Below are 26,264 nucleotides of genomic sequence, written 5' to 3'. Positions count from 1 at the left end.
TCACTACTGTCGGCATATACTGACGAAATTGCTGCAGCCATTGTTTACATCACTACTGTTGACACGCATTGACAAAGCTGTTGAAGACTTGTTGTGAATAGTAAAAAAATAAAATTTACTATTCACTATTCAAAACTTAATTTAGAACTTAATTTTTAGCTTTCATATTCTCCCTAACTTCTCCTTACCTTCCCAGTTATCTAATCTTGTAATCTTCCTTCTTTCCTGCTTGGAAAAACTTGTTTATACCTCTATTTCTTGTAAGAGCTGACAATAGTGATGTAAACGATGGCTTCAGCAATTTCATGTATATATATATATATAAATTTTAATTATATAAAAAAATTTCATCAAGTCAGTTTTATATAATTCAAGGTAAATATTTTCTTTCATTAAAAATCATGTGCAATATAACGCCTGTATTATTAAAACCAATTTCTTTCATTCAAGTTATGTAGATCAACAACCAATTTCCTTCATTCAAGTTTTAATGCATTTTCCTTTCAACTAAAAAAAAAAAGAAAAAAAAATGCTACAAATTCTAAACTAATATAATAATTTAAACTTAATGTAACATGTTACATGTGTTCCATAGAATGGGAGTGTACATTTTTTTTAATATTCTCCATTTATATATAAAAAAATATTATAATTATGTAATTTTAATTTTTTTTATTAAATTAAGTTTTTCCATTACATAAATTTTTTTTTTTAAAAAAAAACCTTTTAAATAACACATGTACTATTTAACTTACAATTTTTATATTATATTCCTATAAAATAATTATATTACGTTTTCGTATGCATCGTGTGAGTTTGCGACTAGTATAATAATAGTTTAAGAAAGCATAAAATTAATGTATATAAATAAATAAAATAATAAATGTTACTTTTATATGCCTTGACATATCCAATGTAATGTAAGAGAAATACAATAATAACAATACACAAAATGAAAAAAAAAAAAAAAAATTTATGGATGATAAAGTAGGACATGTCCCAAAATTTTAACCATAAAATTATAGCATATTTTTCTTCTAATGGGGAATAAAACATCCATGCATTTGTGTATACCTAACTCTCTAAATACAAATTTCTCAAAATGTAAAAGAAAACAAATTCTATAAATGCAAAATAAAAAAGAATTTGTTTTTGAAAAGTAAAAGGATATTTTATTAAAGACATATTTTATATAATTTTGGAAACGTATGTTTTAAATATTATTAAACTTAAGTGAGTTATAAATGGCAAAAAAAAAAAAAAAATTAAAAGCAGAAAAAATAAGTCTTCAATACTTTTTTATTTTATTTTATGAATGTAGGGTTCAAATTCTTTACGTAAACCCAAAGACAATTAATTTGTAGAATATGGGTCAAAGAACTAGAGTTAACAAGGGATTAATAATAAAGGATTATCACTCTTTCAACTATTTATTGATCAGTTTCCATACATTCCATGGTTTGTTTCAAACCCTCTCCCTCTATTATATAGTCACTCTCGCCCTCATCTCCATCGTCCACGTGCTCCCCATCCATGAACTTGCTCAAGTACCTGTCACGTCAGGCAGCTTCTTTTCATCTTTGTGTGAGTGGCGGTAGGTTAGGAGGCACTGTTCAGAGGTCTTCTCCACATAAATGCGGCCAGAAAAGCTGTTGCAATGCATTGAATACGGTGGCAGCAGCCTTTCCCTCAGATATTTCCTCATCCTTATCGTTCCTGAATATGTTTTGAGCTTATCTTGATCAGGTGGAGTCCTTGGACAGTCAATCAGGCTTTTTCCCTACTCAATTAGTCTCCGATATCATATCAGAGTAACACATTTTCCTCGGACAAGAGATATCCTCCTCGGACTGGAGATATCCTCCTCGGACAGCGATGATCTTCTATCAAGAGGATTCCACTCCACCCTGGGCCTTGCATTCTCCGCATCCTTCTCTTCGGATGTGAAACAGTCCTCTCGTGGGTATTCGGCCCATTAACTTGGGCCTGATCCTCTTATCCCCCACAATGAACATTAGTACTTTAAAAATGGGTGTTTGTAACTTTGTATAATTTTTTAAAATATTAAGAAAAAATATACTAAAATATTCACCTTATATAAAAAAAAAAAAAAAATGTACTAAAATAGAAGGGGAAGGGGAGGGACTAAGACAGGTTCACGAACTCGTTACAGTTATATTATATGGCTATCACAAGAGTTACAAAGATATCATTAGCCTATACATCATTCTATTACTTACTTTATATGTGTGTGGGAAATTACAATAATTTAAAGTGTATTCAAGTATAAAAAAATATCTCCAATGATTAACATCTACTATAATATTAGTGAGATCTATGTTGGCACACAAAAGTATGTGGCTGAAGTCGTGGGTGCGAACTATATTCCCATCAATGATTTTGTTTAAAAACCATTGGTATCTGATGTCGGTCGCTTGAAAGAGAACGAAATGGATGTGAGATCTGTATAGGATGTGTTCATTTTTGAGAGTGATATACATGGTGCACATGTATAGAGAGGTCACCCACTACTTATGTGGATCTATGATGCATCATAGATGAGAGTTAACATCTGGCCTAATTAGTATCACTGTGTTATGCTAATTTATAGTTTGTCACCTATTGTTATTTTATGATGAAGTGGGAGATGTTGGAATTAGAGGGGTGGAATCACACATAACATTATTGGTGTACCCTCTCACATTAGATTTTCTACTTTGTCTCTTAGATCCGTTTGGTTGGAGGGGTAAAAAAATTGGAGGCAGTGGTGGCTCCAAGAATATTTTCCAGGGTGGTCATTAAGAAACTTAAATTATACAAAATTTAATAAAAATAGAAATTCATATATTGGCCATAAAACACACACACACACACACAAAGACATAAAGTCTTACAATTTCCTTTTTGAATTTTTTTATTTTGAAATTTTTGCATGATAGTCTCGCTATCAATGCTGCAAATTACATTTTTTTTCAAAATTTTAATTCCATAAAAATTTTCTTGGACTTTTTCTTTTTATTTGTAAGGACCTAATATATTGTTAAGGGATCAAAGCTTAAAGAAAAGTTTGACTACAAACTAAGCTGTAACCTAAGGTTACAACTCTCACTAAACAAATTAATATAGTTACATATTTTGAAAATTTAAATGTTAAATTATATGTTCTTTATGTTCTTAAAACACATGTCAAATTTCATGTCAATCAGAAGTTATTTACTATTTAATTTATAAACTTATTTTTTATGTATAATTTTAGACAACAAAAATTTGAAATTTAAAGAATTGAGTGATGACATAGCTATTAATATTTCATCTTTTTGAAATTTTGCAAATATGAAGAATTTAAGAAGAAAATGTAATCCAATGATGGATATGCCAAAATTCACATCCAATAAAAAAATATTGAGTTGAGTTGTAGTCTTAATCTACAACCAAGTTTGTTACTAAATTTTGTCTGAAGTGTAATTATGTTAAGCTTAAAAAAATTTAGGGTGATCCCAAATATTTTTTTTTTAAGGATAAAAAATCATAATTTTTTTAAAATTTATATATAATAATTAGGGATAATTACAGTAAACCTACCTGTAGTATGACCCGTTTTCACTTTGCCTACTTGTGTTTCAATCATTTACATTTTGCCTACTTGAACTTCAATCTGTTACCCATTCGTTACCTACCTCACCATCAGACGTTAGAAAAACATATTTTTATTCAAAATCAAAACATAACACGGATCAAAAATACAAACCCACTCTTCTTTTCCTCACGAGCCCTAGAAACATGAAAATCGCCGTAGACACCACATTCTGCATATGATATTGTAATAGTGCTGCAAATGTGAACCTAGACGAGCAACGAGTCAAGGGACTAAAATCCTGGTAAAAAACCAGTCACTATTTGAGTTTTTACTTTGGGCTTGTGGTTGTTTTACTATTTTTTGAGTAATCAATCAATTGTGTTGATGTTTATGAAAATATTGGTCATGTTTGTTGATGTTTATGAAAAATGTGACCACCTGTTCTTTGGATTTGTGTTTGTTTATGGGCATTTTGTCTGTCGTGGTCATTGTGTCTCACAGTGGACCCAAGTTTTTATTGGGTTTAAATTTTAGTGTTTGCATGTGCTATTTAGTAAAACAGAATCAAAAGCAAAACAAGAAATGTGGTCCCTCTATGTGTGTTGCATCCCAAAAGCAAAACAGAAACATGCAAGTGTTTACTCTTTTGTTGTTTACAATTTTTTAATTGTTAATTGTATACGTGTTAAATGGTAATTTGTTATTGCAAATGGATGATGAAGAAGTGAAATTGGAGGTACATTATGAGGGTGTTTTTCCGTGGAACCCTAGTTTAGAATACTTTGGTGGGAAAGTTGAAATAGTGTATAGGGATCCTGATAAGTTTAGTTATTTTGAAATAAAAGGTATATGTGAGGAATTGGGGATTGATGAACCGTGTAGTGTTTATTATTTAGGTCCTGGGGGCAACTTGGAGCAAAACTTGAGGCTCATACAAGATGATCAAGATGTGGTGCCCATGTGCAAGCCTAATGAGGGAGGGTCAAGAGACACCATCATACTATATGTGGAGAGTGGTAATGCTCCACTTGCAGTTGAAGTTCCTGATGGTGCAGGGGCTGCTATAAGGGTGTAGGGGCTGGTGTAAGGAGTGGTGCAGGAGCTGCTACAGGGGATGATGGTCTAGATGAGGAGTTTAATTGGTTGAATGAAGGTTTGAAAGGAGAAGACTTTGCTAATGACATTTTTGGTGAGTCTTCTCCACCTTACACAATGCCATTTGAGCTTAATACTGTTCCAACCACTGATACACCTCAGCCAAACACAGATACACCTGATCCAAGCAATGTTCCTCTTCCAAACATAGATTTAGATGAAGAGTGGGTTGAGCCAGCTTTAGAGGATGATATTGCAAGTGTGGATAGTTCTGATGATGAGCAAAGGCCTGGCAATGTGGAGTTCAATGAAATGACTGATATGGAAAATGTTCAGTTAGTAAAAGGGATGAAGTTCCCAAACTCTAAGGTATTTAGGAAGGCTTTGAGGGAGTATGTGATTCAGCATCACATTGATATTAAGTGGAAGTTGAATGATAAGAAGAAATTTTTTGTACATTGTAAGAACAATTGTGGATGGAGATGTTATGCCTCAATGGTAACTGGAGAGTGCACATTTGAGATCAAGACACTTTATCCTGAGTGTACTTGCCCCATAACATTTCAAAATGGGCAAGTTACATCAGCTTATGTGGCAAACAAGTATTTGGAGGATTTTGGTAAGAATCCTAATTAGGAGGTCTCAGGTGTTAAGTGCCATGCGATGCAGAAGATTTTAGTTGATTTAAGTATTAGTCTGGTGTATAGATCAAGAAAGGCAGCTAGGGGACTAATTACTGGGAATGAAGAGGCTCAGTATGGCCTATTTAGAGATTATGCAGAAATGACAAGGAGGACAGATGTAGGAAGTAAGGTGATTCTGCAAACAGAAATGGAAAATGAGGATGTAGAACCCAAGTTTAAAAGGATTTACATTAAGTACAATGCTTAGAAGGTTGGCCTTTTAGGTAGTTGTAGACCCTTTGTTGGGCTGGATGAATGCCACTTGAAGGGTAGATTTGGTGGGCAATTATTGTCTGTCACTGCCAATGATGGAAATGACAATATATTCCGAGTGGCAATGACTATGGTTGAGCAAGAGAACAAGGACAGCTAGATCTGGTTCTTGGAGCAGGATGTAGATGACATTGACAAGCCAGAGGAGCTCAATCTGGTATTCATCAGTGACAGGCAGAAGGTATTATCATGCTTGTTTGTTTACCTTACTTGAATACTAACATGCTTACCTTTTTATATGCTTGTTTATTGACATTGAATACTTGCTTACTTGATTAAAGCCTTCTACCTGCAATAAAGACTATATTCCTAACTGTGGAGCACAAGTATTGTGTAATGCACATATACAACAACTTTAAGGTTAACCACAAGGGCATGGAGTTGAAGAGTGTACTATGGATGTATGTTGGCACAACATCAACTAGGGAATTTGAGAGGGGGATGGACCATCTTAAGAGTTTGGATGAAGAAGCTTAGAAGTACCTGGCTGATATAGAGCCTGCACAGTGGACCAGATCCCACTTCTCTATAAGAACTTTAATAGATTGTCTGGTAAACAATCTGAGTGAGAGTTTTAACTCTATGGTTGTGAAGGCTAGAGACAAGCCCATCTTATCAATACTGGAGTGGAACAGAGTTAGGCTTATTACCAGGCTGTATACAAAGAAGATTGGCATAGAAAAGTATCATGGCAAGTTGTGTCCAAGCATACGGGACAAATTGGAGGAGTTAAAATTAGAGTCTAAGGGCTTCTATGCAATACCATCTGGGAGGTTTGTGTATGAGGTTGACAATGAAAGGGAAAGACATGTGATGGACTTAGTAGGGAAGACATGCAGTTGTAGAGCATGGGACTTGATAGGAATCCCCTGCAAGCATGGAGTTGCAGCCATTTTTACAAATCGTGAGAAACTAGAAGACTACACTCATCCATGTTAATACAAGGATGCTTATGTGGTGGAGACATACAAGACACCCATACCTCTCATTCCTAGCTAGTCTAAGTGGATGTCAAGTGGCCAACTCAAGCCTGTTGCACCTATTATCTATAAACCATCAGGCAGACCACCCATGAAGAGGAAGAGAGATGCTGATGAGCCAAGAAACCCCTATAAGGTGCCTAAAGCAAACAAGCCAATGAGGTGTGGAATGTGTCAAAAGGAAGAGCACAATGCAAGGGGATGCAAGGCCAATGTCACTGGTGAGACACCATGGGAGAGGAGACAGAGATTGTAGAAAGAAAAATTCGTAAGTTTTTACAAATTTTTTTTTATTCAAAAGCAAAATGCCAATAACTGACACTGTAAAAACATGCTCATATATGGTTGTAGGGAAGTGGAAGGCCTTCTGCACAACCAAAAGGATCCCAAGCCCCAGCATCATCTCAGCACCCACCAACACATTAGCCTTACACTATGACCTCATCCTCATCCAACCAGGCAGCAGGGTCACAGCCACTAGCTCCATGGTCATAGAACCCAAGTCAGTGGTACTCTTCAGACTTCAAGTACATAGTTAGAGGAGCTCTTTGGTTCTTTTCAAGCCAGCCATTACCACACACCCCTGCAAAAACATGGGACAGTAGACCACTTGCTACCAGAGGAGCTGCTTTGAGAGGCAGGGGTGATGCAGCTAAGATTCAAACATGTAGAATAAGAGGTAGAAAGGTTAGCTGTGGTGGCAAAGGCAAGGGCAGTAAATGAAGACTAAGTCAAGACACTTTTGTTGTTATGTATTAGGGTTACGTAGTGTTAGAGTTATATATTATTTGTAGACAATGGCATGACAGACAATGGCAAGACACTTTTTTATATAGTTGTTCAAACACTTTTTGTATTTTTGTAAGTTTTGTAAATAATGGGCAGGTGCAACTGTTTTGGTTGTTATTGTACCAAATGCCTTATATTTACTTGTGGTTAATGAAAGACTATTCAATGCCACCTTACATATGTATACCATTTCCCAACTTAATGACAGGTGTTTAGAATTATTATTTTGATTATTGTAGTTGCTCATTTATGAGTTTGTTTATGTGATTGGTGTATGTGTTGAATAGCAGGTGTATGTGTTGAATAGCAGGTGTATGTGTTGAATAGCAGGTTCGTGTGTGCATTTATTGTCTTTTCTTGCAAGTTGACAGATAGTTGTCATGCACTTTAAATTTTAATCAATTCATTTTCAACACATTTATCTTCACACAATGCACTTTATGCACAACCCAACACAACTCACAACATCCAACAAAACACCAAAACCAACAGCATCCAACAAAACACAATTCACTTTAAACAAAACAAAAATACCAACAGCATCTAACATAAATACACTTTCTCTTAAAAAAGCTTATATTATTAAATGGCTTCAAGCCAACAACATCTACCATCTTACATAGTTCTCATTCTAAAAAAAACCTTACATAGTTCTATTACAATACAATTAAGAACCGGCTTATATTACAACCCACTAGGTAGACTCAATCTCATCATTCCAACATTCTCACTTGAGCCAAAACATGAAAACAACATAACAAAAAAAAAAAAAACCATGACAGAATTAGTGCAATTTTGCACTTTCTCTCTTGCTTTAAATCTCTCGCTGCTATCTCCTTGGCTTGAACAGAGGAAGCTCGAAACTCTCTCTCCCTCTCAGTGGCTTTTGATGCCCTGTCTTGAGCAATTTCTGCCATTTGGACAGCTTCTACTGTTGTCTGGGTAGTTGCTTTTGTCCTTTCATGTGCAAGTTGTAGCTCACTTCGCAGTAAATTCAGCTTTTGTTACACCAAATGGGCAGCTTCATTCCCACGCATACAAATGGGATTATCAAGCCATTTAAAGAAAGGACACTTGAGACCAACCTGTTCATAAATTGAATTGAACACATCACATTCCAATTTCACGTGAATAAACTAGATTAAGTAAAAAGTATACTTACCTTATATTGGCTACAATCTAGAAACCTTCTCCCAAAATTATCCACTGTCAAACTTGTTCTCAGCACACAAGTCTCATATGTACACATATGCCCACTTGAACCTGAGTAATTTCTACTCGAAGAAGACATTGATTATCAATTTCCTGTGAATCAAAGCTACCATCAAAACTTTAAACCCCAAAACCCACATAAAGCAGAAATGTCGTACTTGGTGATGATCTATCTTCGAATATTTAATGTCTCGAGACAACCCAAAGTTAGAACCTCACCCTCACATGAAAGCATAATCAGAAAAAATCAAAACCCCAACTCAATACAATGGATTTTCGTGTTTCTAGGGCTCATGAGGAAAAGAAGACTGGGTTTGTGTTTTTGATTTGTGTTATGTTTTGATTTTGAATAAAAATGTGTTTTTCTAACGTCTGATGGTGAGGTGGGTAACTAATGGGTAACAAATTGAAGTTTAGGTGGGCAAAGTGTAAATGATTGAAACACATGTAGGCAAAGTGAAAACGGGCTATACCACAGGTGGGTTTACTGTAATTATCCCTAATAATTAATTTTTCCAAGTCAGGGTGACCCTGTGACCATCCTGGACTCTACATGGAGCCGCCAGTGGTGGGAGGATAGAAATGAGAAAGGAATAGAAAAGTAGAAAGATAGATTATAGAAGAAATTTATGGTATGTTTGGTATATGTTTTTTCCCCTTACCCCTTATTTTTTGTTTTCAAAAACAATTTTCTATTTTTGAAACTAAAAAACTTGTTTGGCAATTCAAAATGGACAGAAAATAAAAACTGTTTTCCAAATTCAATTTGTGAAGAAAACCGAAAACATGCAAAATATTGTTTTCAGTTTCTAGTTTTCAAAAGTCAAAGAAAACACGCATTTGATTTAATGAATTTGTCTTATTTAATAAGTTAGCATTAGAGTTCAAATTCTTATAACAACATATTTTTGTATTTTTTATTTATTTTCTTCAAATTTTTTTTTTTTTGATTTCAACTAACCAAACATGTTTTTAATTTCAAAAATGCAAGAAAATTGTTTTTTCTTTATATTCCCAAAAGCAAGTTTTTAAAAATAGAAAACAAAAACTGTTACCAAACATAACCTTAGTTTTCTTTCATGTATTTGGTTGAGAGGGTAGAAAAGTGGAGAGATAAAAGCTCTTTTGTTTGCTTGAGAAGAAAAACGAGATGATAAAAAAATAAAGTTTGTATAAATTTACCATTATGTCTCAATTAGGTAAAACAAAAAACAATAATAATACATTACATCCTTATTAACAAATTATTTATGAATGATTACTTCATTTAAATAAATTAAAAAAGGGGATAAGAAGTTCAAGAACCCAAAATTTTTTTCTCAAAGAAAAAAAAAACCAAAACTGTTGAGAAAAGAAAGAATGAGCACAAAAGAAAAGAATTAAAAAAGAAGAAGAAAGGATAAGCATGAAAGAAAAAAAATTGAAGAAAAGATAAGTACTAAAGAATAAAACAAAGCCAAGAAGGACAGAAGAAGACAAATAAATAAAGAAGAAAAAGACAGAAAAGTTCAAAAAAAATATCGACATTGTGCTGGGACAATTTTGTCCAAAATATAGGCGTTGGTTTTCACTTGAGTTTTTTAGATACACATTTTTGAGACTTTTGGCTAAAAATTGCAAAAAACGGAGTTTATTGTTGTTATAGATAATGAGGAGAGAGACTGAATTTGTTGCCGAAATTACAAGAAAAAGTACAATGTGTCAGGGGAGCGAGAAAATTGAATTTCGATAATGAGATTATCGAAATTCTTGTCCTGCCCGTGAAGTGCCCAAAATGCATGCTATGGGGAGTGTCTGAAATGGAAGCCAATTGTGGCAATAGCATTACCGAAAATGGAAGAAAAAAAAAAAAAGAATTGTGAAAATGGAGGGGGAAAAAAAAAGATGTTACGTCCACAACATTTTCCACAACAAATTATTGGTGGTTAGTTGTTATTGGTTCAAATTTGAACCTAACATTAAGATTACTTTTTTGCTCCAATAATAACAATCAATAATAACCTGCCACTTAGAATTTGTTGTAAAAATGATGTGAAAATGTTGTGGACGTATCATTTCTAAAAAAAAATTGTGGTGCCGAAATAGAATGGAAAAAAAAGAGTGGCAAATTGTTTTGTGGCAATGGCATTGCCTAAATAGAGGGAAAACAATTTGCCACTTTTTTTTTTCCTTCTCTTTTGGCACCATAATTTTTTTTTATAGAAATGATACGTCCACAACATTTTCACAATATTTTTATAACAAATCCTAAGTGGCAGGTTGTTACTGATTCTTATTATTGGGGCAAAAAAGTAATCTTAGTGTTAGGTTCAAATTTGAACCAATAACAATTAACCACCTATAATTTGTTGTGAAAAATGCTGTGGATGTAGCATCTTTTTTTTTTTCCCCTCCATTTTCGGCAACTTGGTTGCCACAAATTTTTTTTTTTTTCCCTCCCATTTTCGGCAATGCCATTACCATAATTGGTTTCCATTTTGGGCCTTCACATGCATTTTGGGCACTTCACGGGCAGGACAAGAATTTCGGTAATCTCATTACCGAAATTCAATTTTCTCTCTCCCATGACACATTCTACTTTTTCTTGCAACCGTTGCCAAAATTCAATCTCTCTCCTCATTTTGTCAAATAACTTTGAATAATATCTATAACACTAATAAACTCGATCCGTTTTTTGCAATTTTTAGCCAAAAGACTCCACATTTTTTCCATTTTTTCTTCCTAAGTTTATATCCTCCCTATTTCAACCCAATCAAATGGGCTCTTAGAGAAGTGGTGATAACTTTTTATTTAAGTTAGTGAAAATATGACTCTTGTTAGAAATGAAGATAAATTAGGAAAAGTGTCAACCGAAATATACTGCAATACAGTTCCCAATTTCGGCCTTTTGTTATGTGGCCTTCAACAATAAAATTCGGCTGATTCTAAAAAAAAAAAAAATTAAAAAAAAAAATCGGCCCTTAGTGCTATATCACTCCTCCAATTACATTTCATTGCTTTAGCACATCTCTTAAACCCATGGTTGTCAACATTTTGATTTGGATCCTACAATTCTACGATGTTACAATCCCATCTGTTCAAAACGATCCGGATCTTTCAAGGATCTTTGCGATCGTATGATTCTAACAATCCCAAACGATCCTAGTTTCTTGTAATCTTCTTCAACTTGACAAAAGACTCAGTTGGACCCAAATAAAAGATAACATCTTAATAGACTAAGTTTTGCTATTCTAATGTAGAGAAATAGAGTGTCAGTTGAATCCAAATGAAAAATAACATCCCAATAGAGTGTCATGTTTTGATATTTTTTGCCTCTTTAAATGATGCTTACAAATGAATTTAATGATATATAGTAATTACATCAAATAGATGCAAATTTTTGGTTTTTTTATAAATGTTAACACACCAATTTGTTTTTTTAGTTTTTTTTTTCTCAAATAATGTAAAATCTTACGATTCACGATTCACGATCCCACCTACTTTACACAATCTTACTTAGGATCTCGATTTTGACAACCTTGTTTAAACCCACCTGACCTACTAAATATAAATGATAGCTTTGTTGTAAAGAAATATATGGTATTCAATAGCAAAACTAGTAATCGTATCTTTCGGCAATATGAAAGAGTGGATGACCACTTGAGATATATATTAAATACATACTCTCATGTTCATATCTATTGTTCTTGTCCCTTATTTCATTTATATTAATAATAGCTCTACATCGGTTTATATTTGTTGATGGTTACAACTCTTCTAAAGAGTGCAACTATCAACTATATATGAAAGGGTGTCTATAAATAGATCCCAAGTCCTTGAGGGCATTTCATCATTTTTTTTCCCTTTTATTAATAGAGAAACTCTCTCCATTTGATTTCTGGCCTCATGAATTCAATCATGGGAACACCTTTTCCTTTTTTGGTTGGGGATCACACACTTGTTTTCAGTGACTGAATCCCTTGAAACCCAAAAAAAGGAAGGAAAAAAAAATGAACATTGTTTGAGATATATTAATTTTTTTCAATATTTTAATTTTTAAGGTGGTAAGTTATGATTACAACATCACTTTTATATAAGTCTATTAGTGACACAATAAATATTATACATCAATTGCAACAAAAGTAAGTTAACAATTGTGAAAAAGTGTAAAAAAATTGAATGTGCTAGACCTATAACCTATTCAACAGAAAATGAGGTTTGTTCTTGCCCCGTGAGGGTTTGTTCTAGATACAAACAATTATTATCATATCATCTGCCCGTGTGTGATGGCCCGGCTACTGGATTTAATTATTATCTGTACCTGTGTCTGATGGCTGGCAGTCAAATGAGGACAGCATGGTTTTTGTTTACATTTGTCGGTGAAGTTATATATGTACAACACAATGTCAATTTGTTAAGGCTCATTTATAGTCACACACAGGTTGTGCACTAGTGTCGTATAACTCAAATTCATGAGTAAACAACATTTCAGCCATTTCATTCCACTCAAATCACAATCCAAACAAACACAGTTAAGAAAGATTTTTTGAGCAATTGTTATCAGTGCCAACAGATCAAAGATTTATTTGACATAGCTAGAGGTTACACAAAAGAACAAAAACAAGATGAAAGAAAAAAGGGTCTAAATATTCTAATAAGGGCTCTCCCCTATGACATTCCCAGGAGGATCATAGAAACAAATGGTTAAACTAGAGGAGTCTGCACACGAAGCTTGAGCACAACCCAACTGCAAAGAGTTCTTCCACACCACTTGAGTGTAAACACCACACCTGTGATCCGGCAAGCAAGAGTTGTCAGTGTGATTATAGTACTTCTTCTCTCCCACCCATGAATCAACCGCCATGCGCGGTGTCACGGCTTGACCACTAGCCCACAACTGGTTTGCACCGTACTTGCTGCTGCTCAAGTTTGCAAATTTGCAACCCATTTTGTTCCTTTGGTACCTCACAAGTCTGCTTGAGGCATTGGCTAGCTGCTCGCTCCAACTCAGAGGACCAACCCCAACTTCTGCTCTTGCTTGGTTATGTCCATCCAGGTACCCTTTGGCTGCTGCACTAGGCTGCTGTGAAGGTCCTGAACCTTGTGCTGAGCCTTGACATATGGCTAGAGCCACGAGTACAACTACAAGCAAAGCATAGGCCATGTTTTTTTGGATCTAAAATGTGGTTTATCAATGGTGGAGTTCAATTATTTAAAGACATGCTTGATGCATTGGCTAGGTATGTGGATATGGGTCATGATAATTTTACTAGTTTGTCCTTGTTTTTAAGGTAATTCACTATGGGATGAAGGGTTATTTGGTCAAAAACAGAAATGGTCATAGGCATGGGACTACGGGAGTTGAGAGTTAAAGAGTTGGGACAGTGCTAGCCCATGTTTGGGGTGCGGATATTATGGGTTTTGGTGCTATTTTATGGATGAAATCGGTAGGATTTATTTTTTTCTGCATCAGAAGCACGTGAGATTGTTGACTTTTATCAATAGAAAAAGAGTCAGCCCCATGTGACATGCATTTATAATTTTTGCATGCACAAAATAATGAGTGCGAGCGTGGATTGAAAGGTTACGTTTTGTTTGTTTTATGATTCTGGCTGGACTAAAGTCTTAGCTCCTCAAGTAGGGCTGTCCACAGGTTGAGCTGGGTCGGTTTTGGACCCAACTCGAACTCGACCCGCCGACGTCGGGTGGAGGAACCCGGACTAGACCCGCCAGAAAAATCGGTCGAGTTGGTTTCAGCCTGAGGGTGAACGTCGGTTGGGTCAGGCGGGTCGCCGGAATAAAGAAAGCATCAAAATAAATTAAAAAAAAAAGAAAAAGAAAAAAGAAGTCATCGGAAACTGGAAAAACTCGCCGGATTCTGCATTTTTTGGCTAAAAATTGCTGGGACTTGGCTGGATCTCCTCAAATCTAAGCTCGACCTCGCCGGATCTACTTGAATTCAAGCTCGATATCGTTGGATCTCCTTGAATCTAAGCTCGATATCGCTGGATCTCCTCGAATCTAAGCTCAATCTTACCAAATACGGTCGAGATCTTGCCAGATCTCCTCGAATCTAAGCTTGATCTTGCCGGAGTTGGCCAGATTTGTATAGAACATTGGTCGGGTCGAGTGGCTCAGGTTTTGGAGAAGAAAACCGCCACTCGACCCGCCGGCAACGGGTCTTGGGTGCGAAAACCCGTAACCGACTGACAGGAGCGTCGGTTCGGGCTGAAATCGGGTGGAGATCAGGCGGTTTGGTCGGTCCGGCGAGTGTGGGTTGGGTCTGGACACCCCTATGGACCTCAAGTGTAACACATTAAAAATAGAGTAATTTTGGGCCCAAAATGAGTTGAAGTTACGTCCGACCTTGTGGTTGCAATTGGCTCTGCTAGCGAGATTTCTCTATAATAATATCATCACCTATCAATGCAATGCTTGGATGACTTTTTATTTTATTTTATTTATTTATTTTTTTTTAAATTTCCTCCTCTTTTTTAAAAGTTGACTAGAATATATTAGATCTTAGCCAGAAGCCTAGGCTGAGAAAGATTTAGGGATTCACTTGATAAGTTTGAGGAAATAAGAGTTCTTTTCTTTGTGTGTGGAAAAGAGTTAAGACTTTAGGGATTCACTTGAGATTTTATCAATATAAACCATTAAGATTTTTTAATTGCTCAAGTTCATATTAGCTAAAAATAGCATTTATTTAAAAGTAAGACTTAGATACAGTATTTAGGTCATATTCTTTAGGTTCTCTTTTTAAGATTCTATCATGTGAATTTTCTCTTATAAGAATGAAGTGTATTTTTTAATTAAGTAATTACATGGCTGAATTTTAAAAAGAAAACCTAAGAAACGACACCTAATGTACTGTACTTAAATTTTATCATTTATTTAAATTGGTTAAGAGCGGTCAACTTGTCTTAACAAGAATAACTAATCAGATCATTTTAATTGGATTGCAAGTTAAGAAAGTCAAATAGGAAGTTGCCTATTTATTAATTGTGTCAAGTTGACTCAACTTTAATATGAATCCATTTACACCAAATACTAACTTGTAGAAAACTGTTTTTTTTTGTTTGCAAGTTGTGTTAAATATTACCATCCTTAAATCATTAATTTATAATTGACTATAAAGTTTGAGGCATGGTTGCCCTTAATCAAACGGGGAAAAGTGCCCTATAAAATTTCTTAAATAAACAACAATTTATCGAAAGAACCAGAGGATTATATGAATCAAAAGAAGCAAATGGGCCCAGACTATCTTTCCTCTCTTGGTTGTATATCCAAGAGGCGAAGACAGAGATAGCAATAAACCCTTCTGCAGAAAGAGACAAATCCCGGCTGGCTACAAAATTTGAATGGCTATGATAAAATTTAAAAAAAAAAATCTCAACGCACAAAAGTAACTGTTTGATGTTAGCAATGAGGTCTTGAATTCATCAATGCACATCTACCAAGTCCTCCTTCAGAGCTTTGATACTATTAAGTGGGTCTCCTTCAAAACACACACATACCTATGACCATTCCCATGGCTGAATTGAATTCTAGCCATGCAATTCTAGCTTCAGTCATACGGGGTCACCAGAGGCTTCAATCTTTGTATGCACTTGAAGCAAAACTCCATCACCTTTACAAACACAAGTTGCATCAAAATTCCATTTAAACCATCCTAGTTCGGCTGGGATCCGCAGAAACTGCTTGGCAGGAATAGAGTTAACTATTTCCCAAGCTTTAAAATGATCTTCATAGCTTCTATTGATCATGATGTATAATTGTATTAGATTTTGTAAAAAATATCCCTATTGTTTTCATCGAGTCCGGATCCTCTTTATTAAGTGAAATGATAAAAAAAAAAAAATGGAAGATGATCGTGATCCATACATATAGAACATTGAAATTAACTTCCAAAAAAAAAAAAAAAAAAAGACAAAGCAAAAGGAAAATACAATCGTGCAAGTTGCAAATTTGTGGCGTGCCCATGTGGAAATTCAGATTGGGTGTACCAATGGATTTCGATTTGGGCAGTTTCTGGAGTAATCCATTAGTATTGGGTACACATTCACAATCATGTCATTTCATATATACAGTTCCTGCTCCAAGGTGAAGTGAACCTTTGGTGTTAACAGCATTCAAACATCCTATCCAAAAAAAAAAAAAAACAGCATTCAAACATGTGACTGTGGCTCAAATGTCATCAAGACAAGACTCAAGAGGTGTCCCACGAACGTCGGTGGTCTACTAGCTAATCCATTAGAGTGGAGCTAAAAAGTTATAACAAAACACAAAAATAACTATACAAGTTAAAGTTTTTTTTTTTTTTTTTTTCTTCATTGATATAGTGTACATCTATTTATGAATGTGCATTGTAGCTTAGAGCTAAAAAAAAAAAAATTATTCCTAGCCCAGTTATATGCATGTCTGTGATGGTTGTGTATGGTGAATATATTATTTTATTATAGTAGATATCTTATTTTATTGTGATGTTTATATTATTTTATTATGTTAAAATCTAAAATAGATTCACTGCTGCAGTATGTGTGTAGGTAAAATAGATAAAATAACATTTTGTATTGCCAAATAGTTAAATTTTTAGCCCCACTATTGTGAATGTTTAGTTTGGAATTTGGACAGGCCCTTGATATTGAATATTAATATTGTTTTTAAGAATCTAAACCCTTTGCTTATGCAAAAATTTGCAAGCTACACAATTACATCACATAAACAGATAAACCGCCTCTTTCACACAGACAAGTTCTGGATTGATTACTACCATGATTGGCGGGCAAGGAATATAGTTGCTATTGCATTACTAATTGCGCCTATTCTCAAATCTCACCCACATTGCAATTTCTAGTGTTTCCAATATAATGGTGCTTTTAATTTCTATGTACCTACAGCAGCACAAATCCTAGAACTAGATACAGAGTTGTTGCACTTGCACTATGACTATAGTCAGGTAAATTTTGGGTTTAGCGCTCCTTTGTGAACATATAACAAGTGTTTGTTTGACATGTATCCATATCTAAACGGATTTAATGCAAAAACTATGGACCCAAGCCACTAACTATCCTGTTTGCAATTATAAAAGTACTAAAAAATGCACTGTACCATATTGTATTATATAAAGGCAGCAGCAGGTGCACCAAATTTTATACGAAATCCAACGCTCCAACTAGCTATAGCTATACCTCCCTCACATTTCTATGGACTAGTAAAACTTTCTTCGGGGAAAGTGATGTGACAAAACAGATCTAATGTGTTCGCTGACTCTCTAAACCAACCTTAGCAATGCCACATTCGTATTGACAATTAAAAATACAAAACAAAAGAGCCTTGATTTGAAGTACCTGGTTAAATTTTATGGGAAAATGAAGTTCTAATAATAACGACTAATTGATTGAGGAAAAGTCAAAGGTCAACACCGTTGGCACGAAGAGCAGAGCTGGCTTTTATAGCAAAAGTACACAAGTCAGGGAGTGAGAGAGGCTGATGGGCCCGAGACAATGGCATGAGGAAGTAAATATGGCCTGGTTGTAGATCCTCATCGTCGGGCACGTGGGGTGCGCACGTGCCAATGGACAAGGACTCGGAGCTGCAGAGGAAGCAGTTTGGGTTCTGGGAAGTGATTGCTTTGGCTTGGATTGGTTGCTTCAATTCTTGGACCCAACCATCCATGTCCATGTGAATCACCTTTGTTGTCTTGCTCTTGGTCTTGGCGGATGATAACTCATCCTCTTGTTTGTTGCAATCTGCTTTTACTTGTTTTCCTCGTCCACCAATACTGCCTTTACTTGTCTTTGTTTTTGGAGATGAAACACAGCCACCCATGTCTATCACTATGATTCTCAGCTGTGTGTGGCTGTGAGAGTCTTGAGGTTTTGGATAGAGTTGTGGTTTGGCTGGGTCTGGGGGGTCATATTTTTATTGAAATAAATTCTGTAGGTTCAATTAAGAGTCGTGGGTTATGATCTTTACTGAGGGAGTTTATATTTGCCTAAATTCGTGGTCAAGCCTCTGGAACAGACTTGTTTGTACTTTTGGCCAATAGAAGGAATTTATTGACAAAAGGAAAGAAAGATATAACTTTTACAAGTTTAGAAATTAAGATTCTTTAGGACACTCAATTGAATTGAATGAAGGCTGCAGTAGAAATAATAATCGCGGAATAACTATTTTTATCTATAAGTTTGGTTGTAAAGTATTATTTGCACTATATGAAAAGATTTAAATATTTTTTTATAAAAAATATTAATTTTAAAAGTGGTTACACCTATTAGTACGAAGTGTAATGTGGATTACAGTTAAAATTAATAATAAGAAATTTGGAATAATTTCTATTTACACCAAAAATCGATTGATTTCTTAGTTTAATAATAAAAAACTATCATCAAGAGTGGACGTCATAAGTTGAAACTTAAAAAAAAAAAAAAATGTAATAACTAATAAGTATGAAATTTTTATTATCTTATATCTGAATTGATCGAATTTTGTTACATTATGAATACTTCAATTTATATCGGAAGGGCAAAGCGAGAAAATTTTTCCAAGGGGCCAAGTTAAATATATATATATATATATATATATATAGGAACTATCCTAAACCATAATAATTACACAATGTACATAACTTGTGTTTTGGACTAATTCAAAAGAATTAAGGAGTTAAAAGTTCTAAAATATGAGGGAGGCCAATAATTACATTTTTCTATAATTTGTACTTTCTTATGATTTGAATAATATATATAATTGAAAATTGAAAAAGCTAGGGGACCATGGCCCCCCTAGCTTCGCATATGGATATAGTCAATATTTGTTTAAATATTAATAATGTGATGAAATTTTTTATTGATTTATTTTGTTTAAATTATTTAACTTACATTAAAAATTTTAAAAATTTGTAATTGTATCTATAATCTAAAAAACAAGCTAAGTTATTTATAATTTTAATCTTGACCAACAGGCATTATAATCTAGTTGTAACTTTCATGGAGTTTTAAATTCTAAGTTTGATAATAGGAGAGAAAATATAAAAGAAATTTCTACACATATATGGCCAAGACTTTTTCCCCCATGAATCTACACATAGCCAAAGTTGGGTCTTCCTTCCCTCAATAACTAGGTAAACTAAATTATCAAGTTTGGAGAATGTCAATTCTTTTTTACTAAAATGCTTTTTTGCATTTGTCTCTTTGTTGTATTTATATTCCCAAAATACCAAACCGTGTTGCATGATGTGTACATCGTTACTATGGGAGGACATCCATTTGAAAATATAATTGAGGACACCACACTCATGTGTTAAAATAGGGATGTACATGAGTCGGATTAAGAGGATTTTTTGACTCAACCCATTACGGTACATCAAAAAAAATTTAACCCAACTCAACCCATCACATAAGTTCAACACAACCCACATGGGTCGAGTTGAACCCATGAGTTAGACAAATTTATTATTATTATTATTAGGCAAAAATGCAAAACTGACCCTCTAACTTTCACCATTTTTTATTTCAATGCTCTAACTTTCATTTTTGTTAATTCAGTCCTCTTAGCTTTCAATTTTTTGTCAATTCAAGGCTTTGTTACTGCTCAGTTATTGCTGTCGTTAGAACCACTAAAACGACGCCGTTTTGCTTTTGTTTTTGTACGGCACTCTAAGCCAGAGCCCATCTAGGCCTGGGGACCCAATATGGGTGAATGGCCCATGGGCCGCGATCCTTTTCTGCCAAGAACCCCATCCTTCAGCCACACAAGTCGCGGGCCCATAATGTACCACTTCAAAGTTTCTCGGCAAGTCGTCTGTGCCGTTCCCCGATCATATATGAACAACCAACAGGTGCCCTGTCCGTTGCATGTTCGGCGGCTCCTCCGACAGCACCTCTGCCGAGGATACCCGCAGAAGGGTAAAAACAAGTTCCCAGGCCACTTGCACCGCCTCCCACTACCACCTAACCACCCACTTATAAATGATAGCATTGGACCGCTTGGGGCACTAAACCTGAAAATAATCACAGCCACTCCACAAAGTTTGAGCTATAAATAGGAGGAACAGAGGGACGAGGAGAGGTTGTTGAAGGTTGAGAAAAAGAAGCCAAGTAGAGAGTGAGAGAGAGAGTGAGAAACAGACAGTAAAAAGGGGGAGCGTTTCAGGCAGGTTAAGAGAGAAAAGTGACCTCATTGGGTCTTAGTGTTGAGAACAACCCAGTGTAGGAAGCCCAAGCCCACCACACAAATAAGTTGTCAGCCAAAGTGAGTCCTAGCCCAGCCCAGCGGTCTCGCTTTCGGTGCGCACAATTGGCGCTATCTGTGGGAATCTCCTACGAAGCCATGGTTCCGAAGAGACTCACGCGAGGGAATGGCCGGGAGACATTCCATAAGTGGTGCAGAAGGTGGTTCGACGGGGTCTTCTCGGGGTTCTTCTTAGCAGAATAGAGGCAGAAGCGGCTCGAAGATAGGAATCATGAACGGGATGAAGAGAGGTCCGGTCTCGGTGAGTGATCTTTCCAAATGCAACAAACTACATCAGTAGCGTCAGGGCATAGACAGCACGACGACAGAGACGAAGAGCTTGAACGGTTGCGTAGGTTGGTGAGAGATTTAGAATTGGAAGCAGAGAACATGCATCGTAGAAGGGACTGGGATAACTGGGGGAGAAGGTCTGATTCCGGGGATAATCATCAAGGGACAGGGTCCAATCAATCTAGATCCGACCATCGCCGCGAACGATCCCATTCACGGGAATCTCGTCAGCGAAGGGAACGTTCACGTTCGCGGGAATCCCAAGCCCGCCGGGATCATTTGCAGTCACGGGGATATGCAGACCGAGGCTCAGATTCCCTAGAAGAGCGACGGCCCCGTAATGCAGCCATGGATACGATGAGCCGTGCACTACGAAAAGCTGTGAGGTCACCGTTTTCGGCTGGCATCGAGCGGGCACCAATGCCGGACAGGTTCGTGCGACCCCCGTTCAACTCTTATGACGGTAAAACTGACCCTGTAGAGCACGTCAGCCACTATATCCAGATGATGTCCTTGCATACCCACAATGACGCGTCAATGTGTAAGGTTTTTCCCTCAAGTCTCGGCCCCACTGCACTGAGATGGTTTAACCGGTTACGGAAGGGATCTGTTTATAACTTCGCCGAGTTGATACAGGAGTTCGGAATACGATTTGTGACTTGCAGCCGAGTTCCACAACCAGTGGATGCGTTATTGTCTATGAAGATGAGGGTGGGGGAGACACTTCGTAGCTACACTGCCCAGTATTGGGAGCTCTACAATGAGATCGACGGAGGGAATGAAAAGATTGCTGCAAGCACTTTCAGGATGGGCCTGCTCGAGGACTCCAGACTTTAGGAATCGTTGACCAAGAAACCCCTCGAAGGCATGAGGCAGCTGATGAGGTGCAACGAAGAATACAAACGGTTGGAGGACGACCAGCTCCAAAGCAAGGGAAAGGCGCCTGTGGTTAATCGCCCTCGTCAAAACATCTATCTGCCCAGAGTCTGGGGAAACTTGAGGATACAGGAACCAGAAGCACACGTGGGGGAGGTGAATTTAACGTTTAAAAAGCCAGTGCATAGGATCATTGACAAGATTAAGCATGAATCGTACTTCAAGTGGCCGAACAAGATGGGAGGAGACCCGTCTAGAAGGAATCAGAATTTGTATTGCACTTACCATAAGGATAAGGGTCACACAATCGAGCAATGCCAAGTGTTGAGGGACCATCTCGGGCAGCTGGTTAAGGCCGGACACTTAAAGGAGTTTGTGTCGGACGCAGGAGACCGTGGGATAGGGCAAGGCGCCCCACAGAGAGGGAACCTCCTTCCACCTCCTCTTGGGATAATCAAGGTCATCCACGTTGTCCCTAAAGGCCTCACTATAATTGGAGTAAAGGAGATGTTGATCGTGGCCTCAACAGGAGGAAGCTCAGTCATGCCGCCTCCCGTGAAGAAGATAAAACCGACCCAAGAGCCGATTGCTTTCGACGATAGCGATTTGGAAGGGACGATTCAACCGCACGATGACACGTTGGTAGTCACGGCCAGCGTAAGAGGTTTCGTTGTGAAGAGAATAATGATAGACTAAGGAAGTGGCGCTGAGGTTATGTACCCGGACCTATTCAGGGGGTTCGAGTTGAAGAATGAGGATCTCTCGAAGTATAGCACGCCGTTGGTTGGATTCGACGGTAAAGTGGTGGTTCCTGAGGGGCAGATATCTCTGCCCGTCAATATGGAAGGCAAGGAGGTAGTGGTGAAGTTTATAGTGGTTGCCTCGTTCTCTCCATACATGGGTATACCAGGAAGGCCGTGGATACACGCGATGGGGGCTGTCCCATCTACTCTGCACATGAAGGTGAAGTTTCCTACCAACCATGGTATCACTGTGGTGCGAGGGAGCCAATAGGCAGCCAGGCAATGCTTGGTAGCCGTAGTCAATTGCAAGAAAGAGCAGACCGACCAGAAGGAGCAGGCCGAGCGTAGTTGCCCTTCGTCGGGAATCCCCTTATAGCAATTACAGAATTCACGGGAGAAGGGGGACGCATGTGTCTAGAAGATGGTCAAGGTGAAGGTATTGCTGGATGCAGACAAGTACTTCCATATTGGAGAAAGCATGGATGATCAGGAAAGGGTAGAAACGTTGCTGGTCCTAATACAGAATGTGGATGTGTTTGCATGGAGCCCATATGAAGTGCCGGGGGTAGATGCCGAGTTCATAGTCCATAAACTTGGGGTCGACCCCCTGTTCACTCCTAAGAAGCAGAGGCCGAGGAGATCATCCTGGGAGCACGTACAAGCTGTGAATGAGGAAGTCCGAAGACTGAAAGATGCTGGGGTAATAAGGGAAATATTCTTCCCGGATTGGCTGGCTAGCACCGTAGTAGTGAAAAAGAAGAACGGCAAATGGAGGGTTTGCGTGGACTTCACCGACCTGAATCGGGCATGCCTAAAAGATCCCTTCCCCGTGCCAAAAATTGATTAGCTAGTGGACGCCACGTATGGGCACCTGAGGATGAGCTTCCTGGATGCTTTTCAGGGGTATCACCAAATCGCCTTGGCGTCCGAGGATCAAGAGAAAACGACATTCATCTCCTCGGAGGCCAATTACCATTATACGAGGATGCCCTTTAGACTAAAGAACGCCGAGGCCACGTACCAACGAATGATGACAAGGATGTTCCGAGACATGATAGGGCGTACGGTTGAAGTATACGTTGACGACATGGTGGTGAAGAGCAAGTAGGTAGCCTGGCATATGGAAGACCTTCAGGAAGTATTCGGGGTCCTTTGGTGGCACAAGTTGCGTCTTAATGCCGAGAAGTGTGCATTTGGTGTAGGGGCGGGAAAATTCCTGGGGTATCTAATCACTAGCCGGGGAATTGAGGTCGACCCCAATTAGATTGAAGATGTAAGGAGATTGAAGCCACCGAGCAGCCCAAAGGAAGTACAAGTGTTAACCGGGATGCTAGCCGCCCTTAACCGATTCATCTCCAAATTCGCGGACCACTGCCGACCGTTTTACCAGCTGTTGAAGAAGTGGATTGGATTTCGCTGGAGTGAAGAGTGCGACAAAACCTTTATGGATCTTAAGGATTATTTGGCGTGGGCACCTATGCTTACAGCGCCAGAACCGGGAGAGGATCTGTTCATGTATTTGGCAGTATCCGAACACGCTGTGAGTGCTGTGCTACTAAGGGACAAAGGAATCCAACAGCCCGTCTACTACATTAGCAAGACTCTGGTTGATGCCAAGACGAGATACTTACCCCTGGAAAAACTTGTATTGGCCCTAATACACGCCATCAGGAAGCTGCCGCACTACTTTCAGGCTCATACGGTATACGTCTTGACCGAGTATCCCTTACAATCGTTACTGAAAAGGTCAGACTTCACGGGCCGAATAGCAAAATGGGGAACTAGACTTGGTTCGTTTGACATACGGTACAGACCACAAAACTCGGTGAAAGGGCAAGTCCTTGCGGATTTCATCACTGAGTTTTCGCCAAAGGGGAGTATGGAGATAGTTTGCCGACTAGAGGTTCACCCATGGAAGATGTTCGTGGACAGTGCATCAAGTTACACGGGGGCCGGTGCGAGGGTCGTTGTAATCACCCCAAAAGGAATACGGTTGGAACACTCGTTTAGGTTGTGTTTCAAGGCATCCAACAATGAGGCAGAATACGAAGCTTTTTTGGCTGGACTAAGGACGGTTTCAAGCTTGGGTGCTCGGGAGGTGGAAATATACTCAGATTCGCGTCTGGTGGTTAATCAGGTGCAAGGCAGTTTCGAAGCCCGGGACCCTCGGATGAAAGCATACCTCGGACGAGTGAAACAGGCTATGTCCAGCTTCAACACGATCAAGGTATTCCAAGTACCCCAGACTCAAAACAGACACGCTGACTCCCTTGCCATGCTGGCATCGTCGGTAGCTGAAGAAATACCTCGGCTAATTAAAGTCGAGTTGGTTTCGGAGCCGAGCGTTAAGGTGTCGAATGGTTCGAAAAGTGCGGGGATCGAAGTTGCAGCCGTCAAAACCCTTGGGCCGAGCTGGATGGACCCCATCATTAACTTTCTGGCAGAAGATCGACTCCCAGGTGATGAAAAGGAGAGCAGCAAGGTACGTAGAATGGCTCCTCGGTATTGTCTGTTTGAAGACCGAACTTTGTACCGAAGATCGTATAGAGGACCGTACCTGTTGTGCTTACACCTAGAGAAGGTGGGCAAGCTTTTGGCAGAACTACATGATGGGGTGTGCAGCGGCCACGTGAGGGGACGTTCATTGGTGCACTGGGCAATGACTCAAGGGTTTTGGTGGCCTCAAATGTAGAAGGACGCCGCCGAGTATGTACTTAGATGCGAACAGTGTCAGAAGCATGCCCCTTTAATCCATAAACTTGCCAGTCATTTGAACCCGATCAGTAGTCCTTGACCTTTTGCACAGTGGGGCCTGGATATCATCGGCCCATTCCCCCGTGCGACGGGAAATCGAAGATTCGTGCTTGTGGCCGTCGACTATTTCACCAAATAGGCGGAGGCGGAAGCTTTGGCCAACATACGGGACGTTGATGTGAAGAAATTCGTATGGAAGAATATAGTAATAAGGTTTGGGGTGCCGAACTCCCTCATATCAGACAACGGATTGCAATTTGACAGTCGGGCGTTTCGAGAATTCTGCCATGAACTTGGTATAAACAATAAGTACTCGACTCCAGCTTATCCCCAGAGCAACGGTCAGGCCGAGGCTGTGAACAAGGTAATTGTAGATGGGCTGAAGAAAAGGCTAGTGGGTGCGAAAGGGAACTGGGTCGAAGAGCTGCCCAAAGTCTTATGGGCTTACCGGACAACTCCCAGAAGATCCACCGGGGAGACTCTTTTCTCTCTCGCGTACGGAGCGGAAGCAGTTATCCTAACCAAGGTAAGCTTATGCAGTGCATGAATCGCGGGGTTTGATCCTGCCCAAAACGACAATATGATGGTGGGGTGCTTAGATAAGTTGGAAGAATGCCGTGAGATGGTGACCATACGGCTCGCGGAATATCAGCAGAAGCTCGCCCGGAGGTACAACCGAGACGTAAGAACGAGGTAATTTATAGCTGGGGATTTGGTTCTCAGAAGAGCTGTGGGAAGCATGCGAGATACCAGCGCAGGGAAATTGGCGTAGACATGGGAG

General features: G+C 38.2%; 5 protein-coding genes and 1 long non-coding RNA gene across 6 annotated transcripts; 4 read left to right on the top strand and 2 right to left on the bottom strand.

Moving 5' to 3' along the window:
* The first annotated feature begins 6,187 nt into the window (after window positions 1–6,187).
* Window positions 6,188–7,186, top strand: LOC136069054 (uncharacterized). Its single transcript, XR_010630347.1, has 2 exons — window positions 6,188–6,876; window positions 6,960–7,186. It is a non-coding gene; the product is annotated as an uncharacterized LOC136069054 (long non-coding RNA).
* A 5,875-nt stretch (window positions 7,187–13,061) lies between these two features.
* LOC111985190 (STS14 protein) lies at window positions 13,062–13,967 on the bottom strand. Its single transcript, XM_024016836.2, has one exon. It carries the CDS (start codon window positions 13,750–13,752, stop codon window positions 13,240–13,242), a length of 513 nt encoding a protein of 170 aa, XP_023872604.1. The 5' UTR covers window positions 13,753–13,967; the 3' UTR covers window positions 13,062–13,239.
* Window positions 13,968–17,999: 4,032 nt separating this feature from the next.
* LOC111985206 (uncharacterized) lies at window positions 18,000–18,419 on the bottom strand. Its single transcript, XM_024016854.1, has one exon. The coding sequence runs from the start codon at window positions 18,417–18,419 to the stop codon at window positions 18,000–18,002; it is 420 nt and encodes a 139-aa protein (XP_023872622.1).
* A 2,679-nt stretch (window positions 18,420–21,098) lies between these two features.
* Window positions 21,099–21,947, top strand: LOC111985207 (uncharacterized). Its single transcript, XM_024016855.1, has one exon. It carries the CDS (start codon window positions 21,099–21,101, stop codon window positions 21,945–21,947), a length of 849 nt encoding a protein of 282 aa, XP_023872623.1.
* Window positions 21,948–21,977: 30 nt separating this feature from the next.
* LOC111985208 (uncharacterized) lies at window positions 21,978–22,682 on the top strand. Its single transcript, XM_024016856.1, has one exon. The coding sequence runs from the start codon at window positions 21,978–21,980 to the stop codon at window positions 22,680–22,682; it is 705 nt and encodes a 234-aa protein (XP_023872624.1).
* A 1,374-nt stretch (window positions 22,683–24,056) lies between these two features.
* LOC111985209 (uncharacterized) lies at window positions 24,057–25,421 on the top strand. The gene has a single exon (XM_024016857.1). The coding sequence runs from the start codon at window positions 24,057–24,059 to the stop codon at window positions 25,419–25,421; it is 1,365 nt and encodes a 454-aa protein (XP_023872625.1).
* Window positions 25,422–26,264: the final 843 nt, after the last annotated feature.

Source organism: Quercus suber, unplaced genomic scaffold (assembly GCF_002906115.3).
Source record: "Quercus suber isolate HL8 unplaced genomic scaffold, Cork oak 2.0 scaffold_149, whole genome shotgun sequence".
Lineage (NCBI taxonomy): Eukaryota > Viridiplantae > Streptophyta > Magnoliopsida > Fagales > Fagaceae > Quercus > Quercus suber.
The sequence above is the reverse complement of the archived record's forward strand: the minus strand, read 5'-3'. Positions and strand labels throughout refer to the sequence as shown.

Coding starts and splice junctions, on each gene's coding strand:
- LOC111985208 (XM_024016856.1), top strand. CDS start 21,978: ATGAGGCAGCTGATGAGGTGCAACGAAGAATACAAACGGTTGGAGGAC.
- LOC111985190 (XM_024016836.2), bottom strand. CDS start 13,752: ATGGCCTATGCTTTGCTTGTAGTTGTACTCGTGGCTCTAGCCATATGT.
- LOC111985206 (XM_024016854.1), bottom strand. CDS start 18,419: ATGGGTGGCTGTGTTTCATCTCCAAAAACAAAGACAAGTAAAGGCAGT.
- LOC111985209 (XM_024016857.1), top strand. CDS start 24,057: ATGCTAGCCGCCCTTAACCGATTCATCTCCAAATTCGCGGACCACTGC.
- LOC111985207 (XM_024016855.1), top strand. CDS start 21,099: ATGCAACAAACTACATCAGTAGCGTCAGGGCATAGACAGCACGACGAC.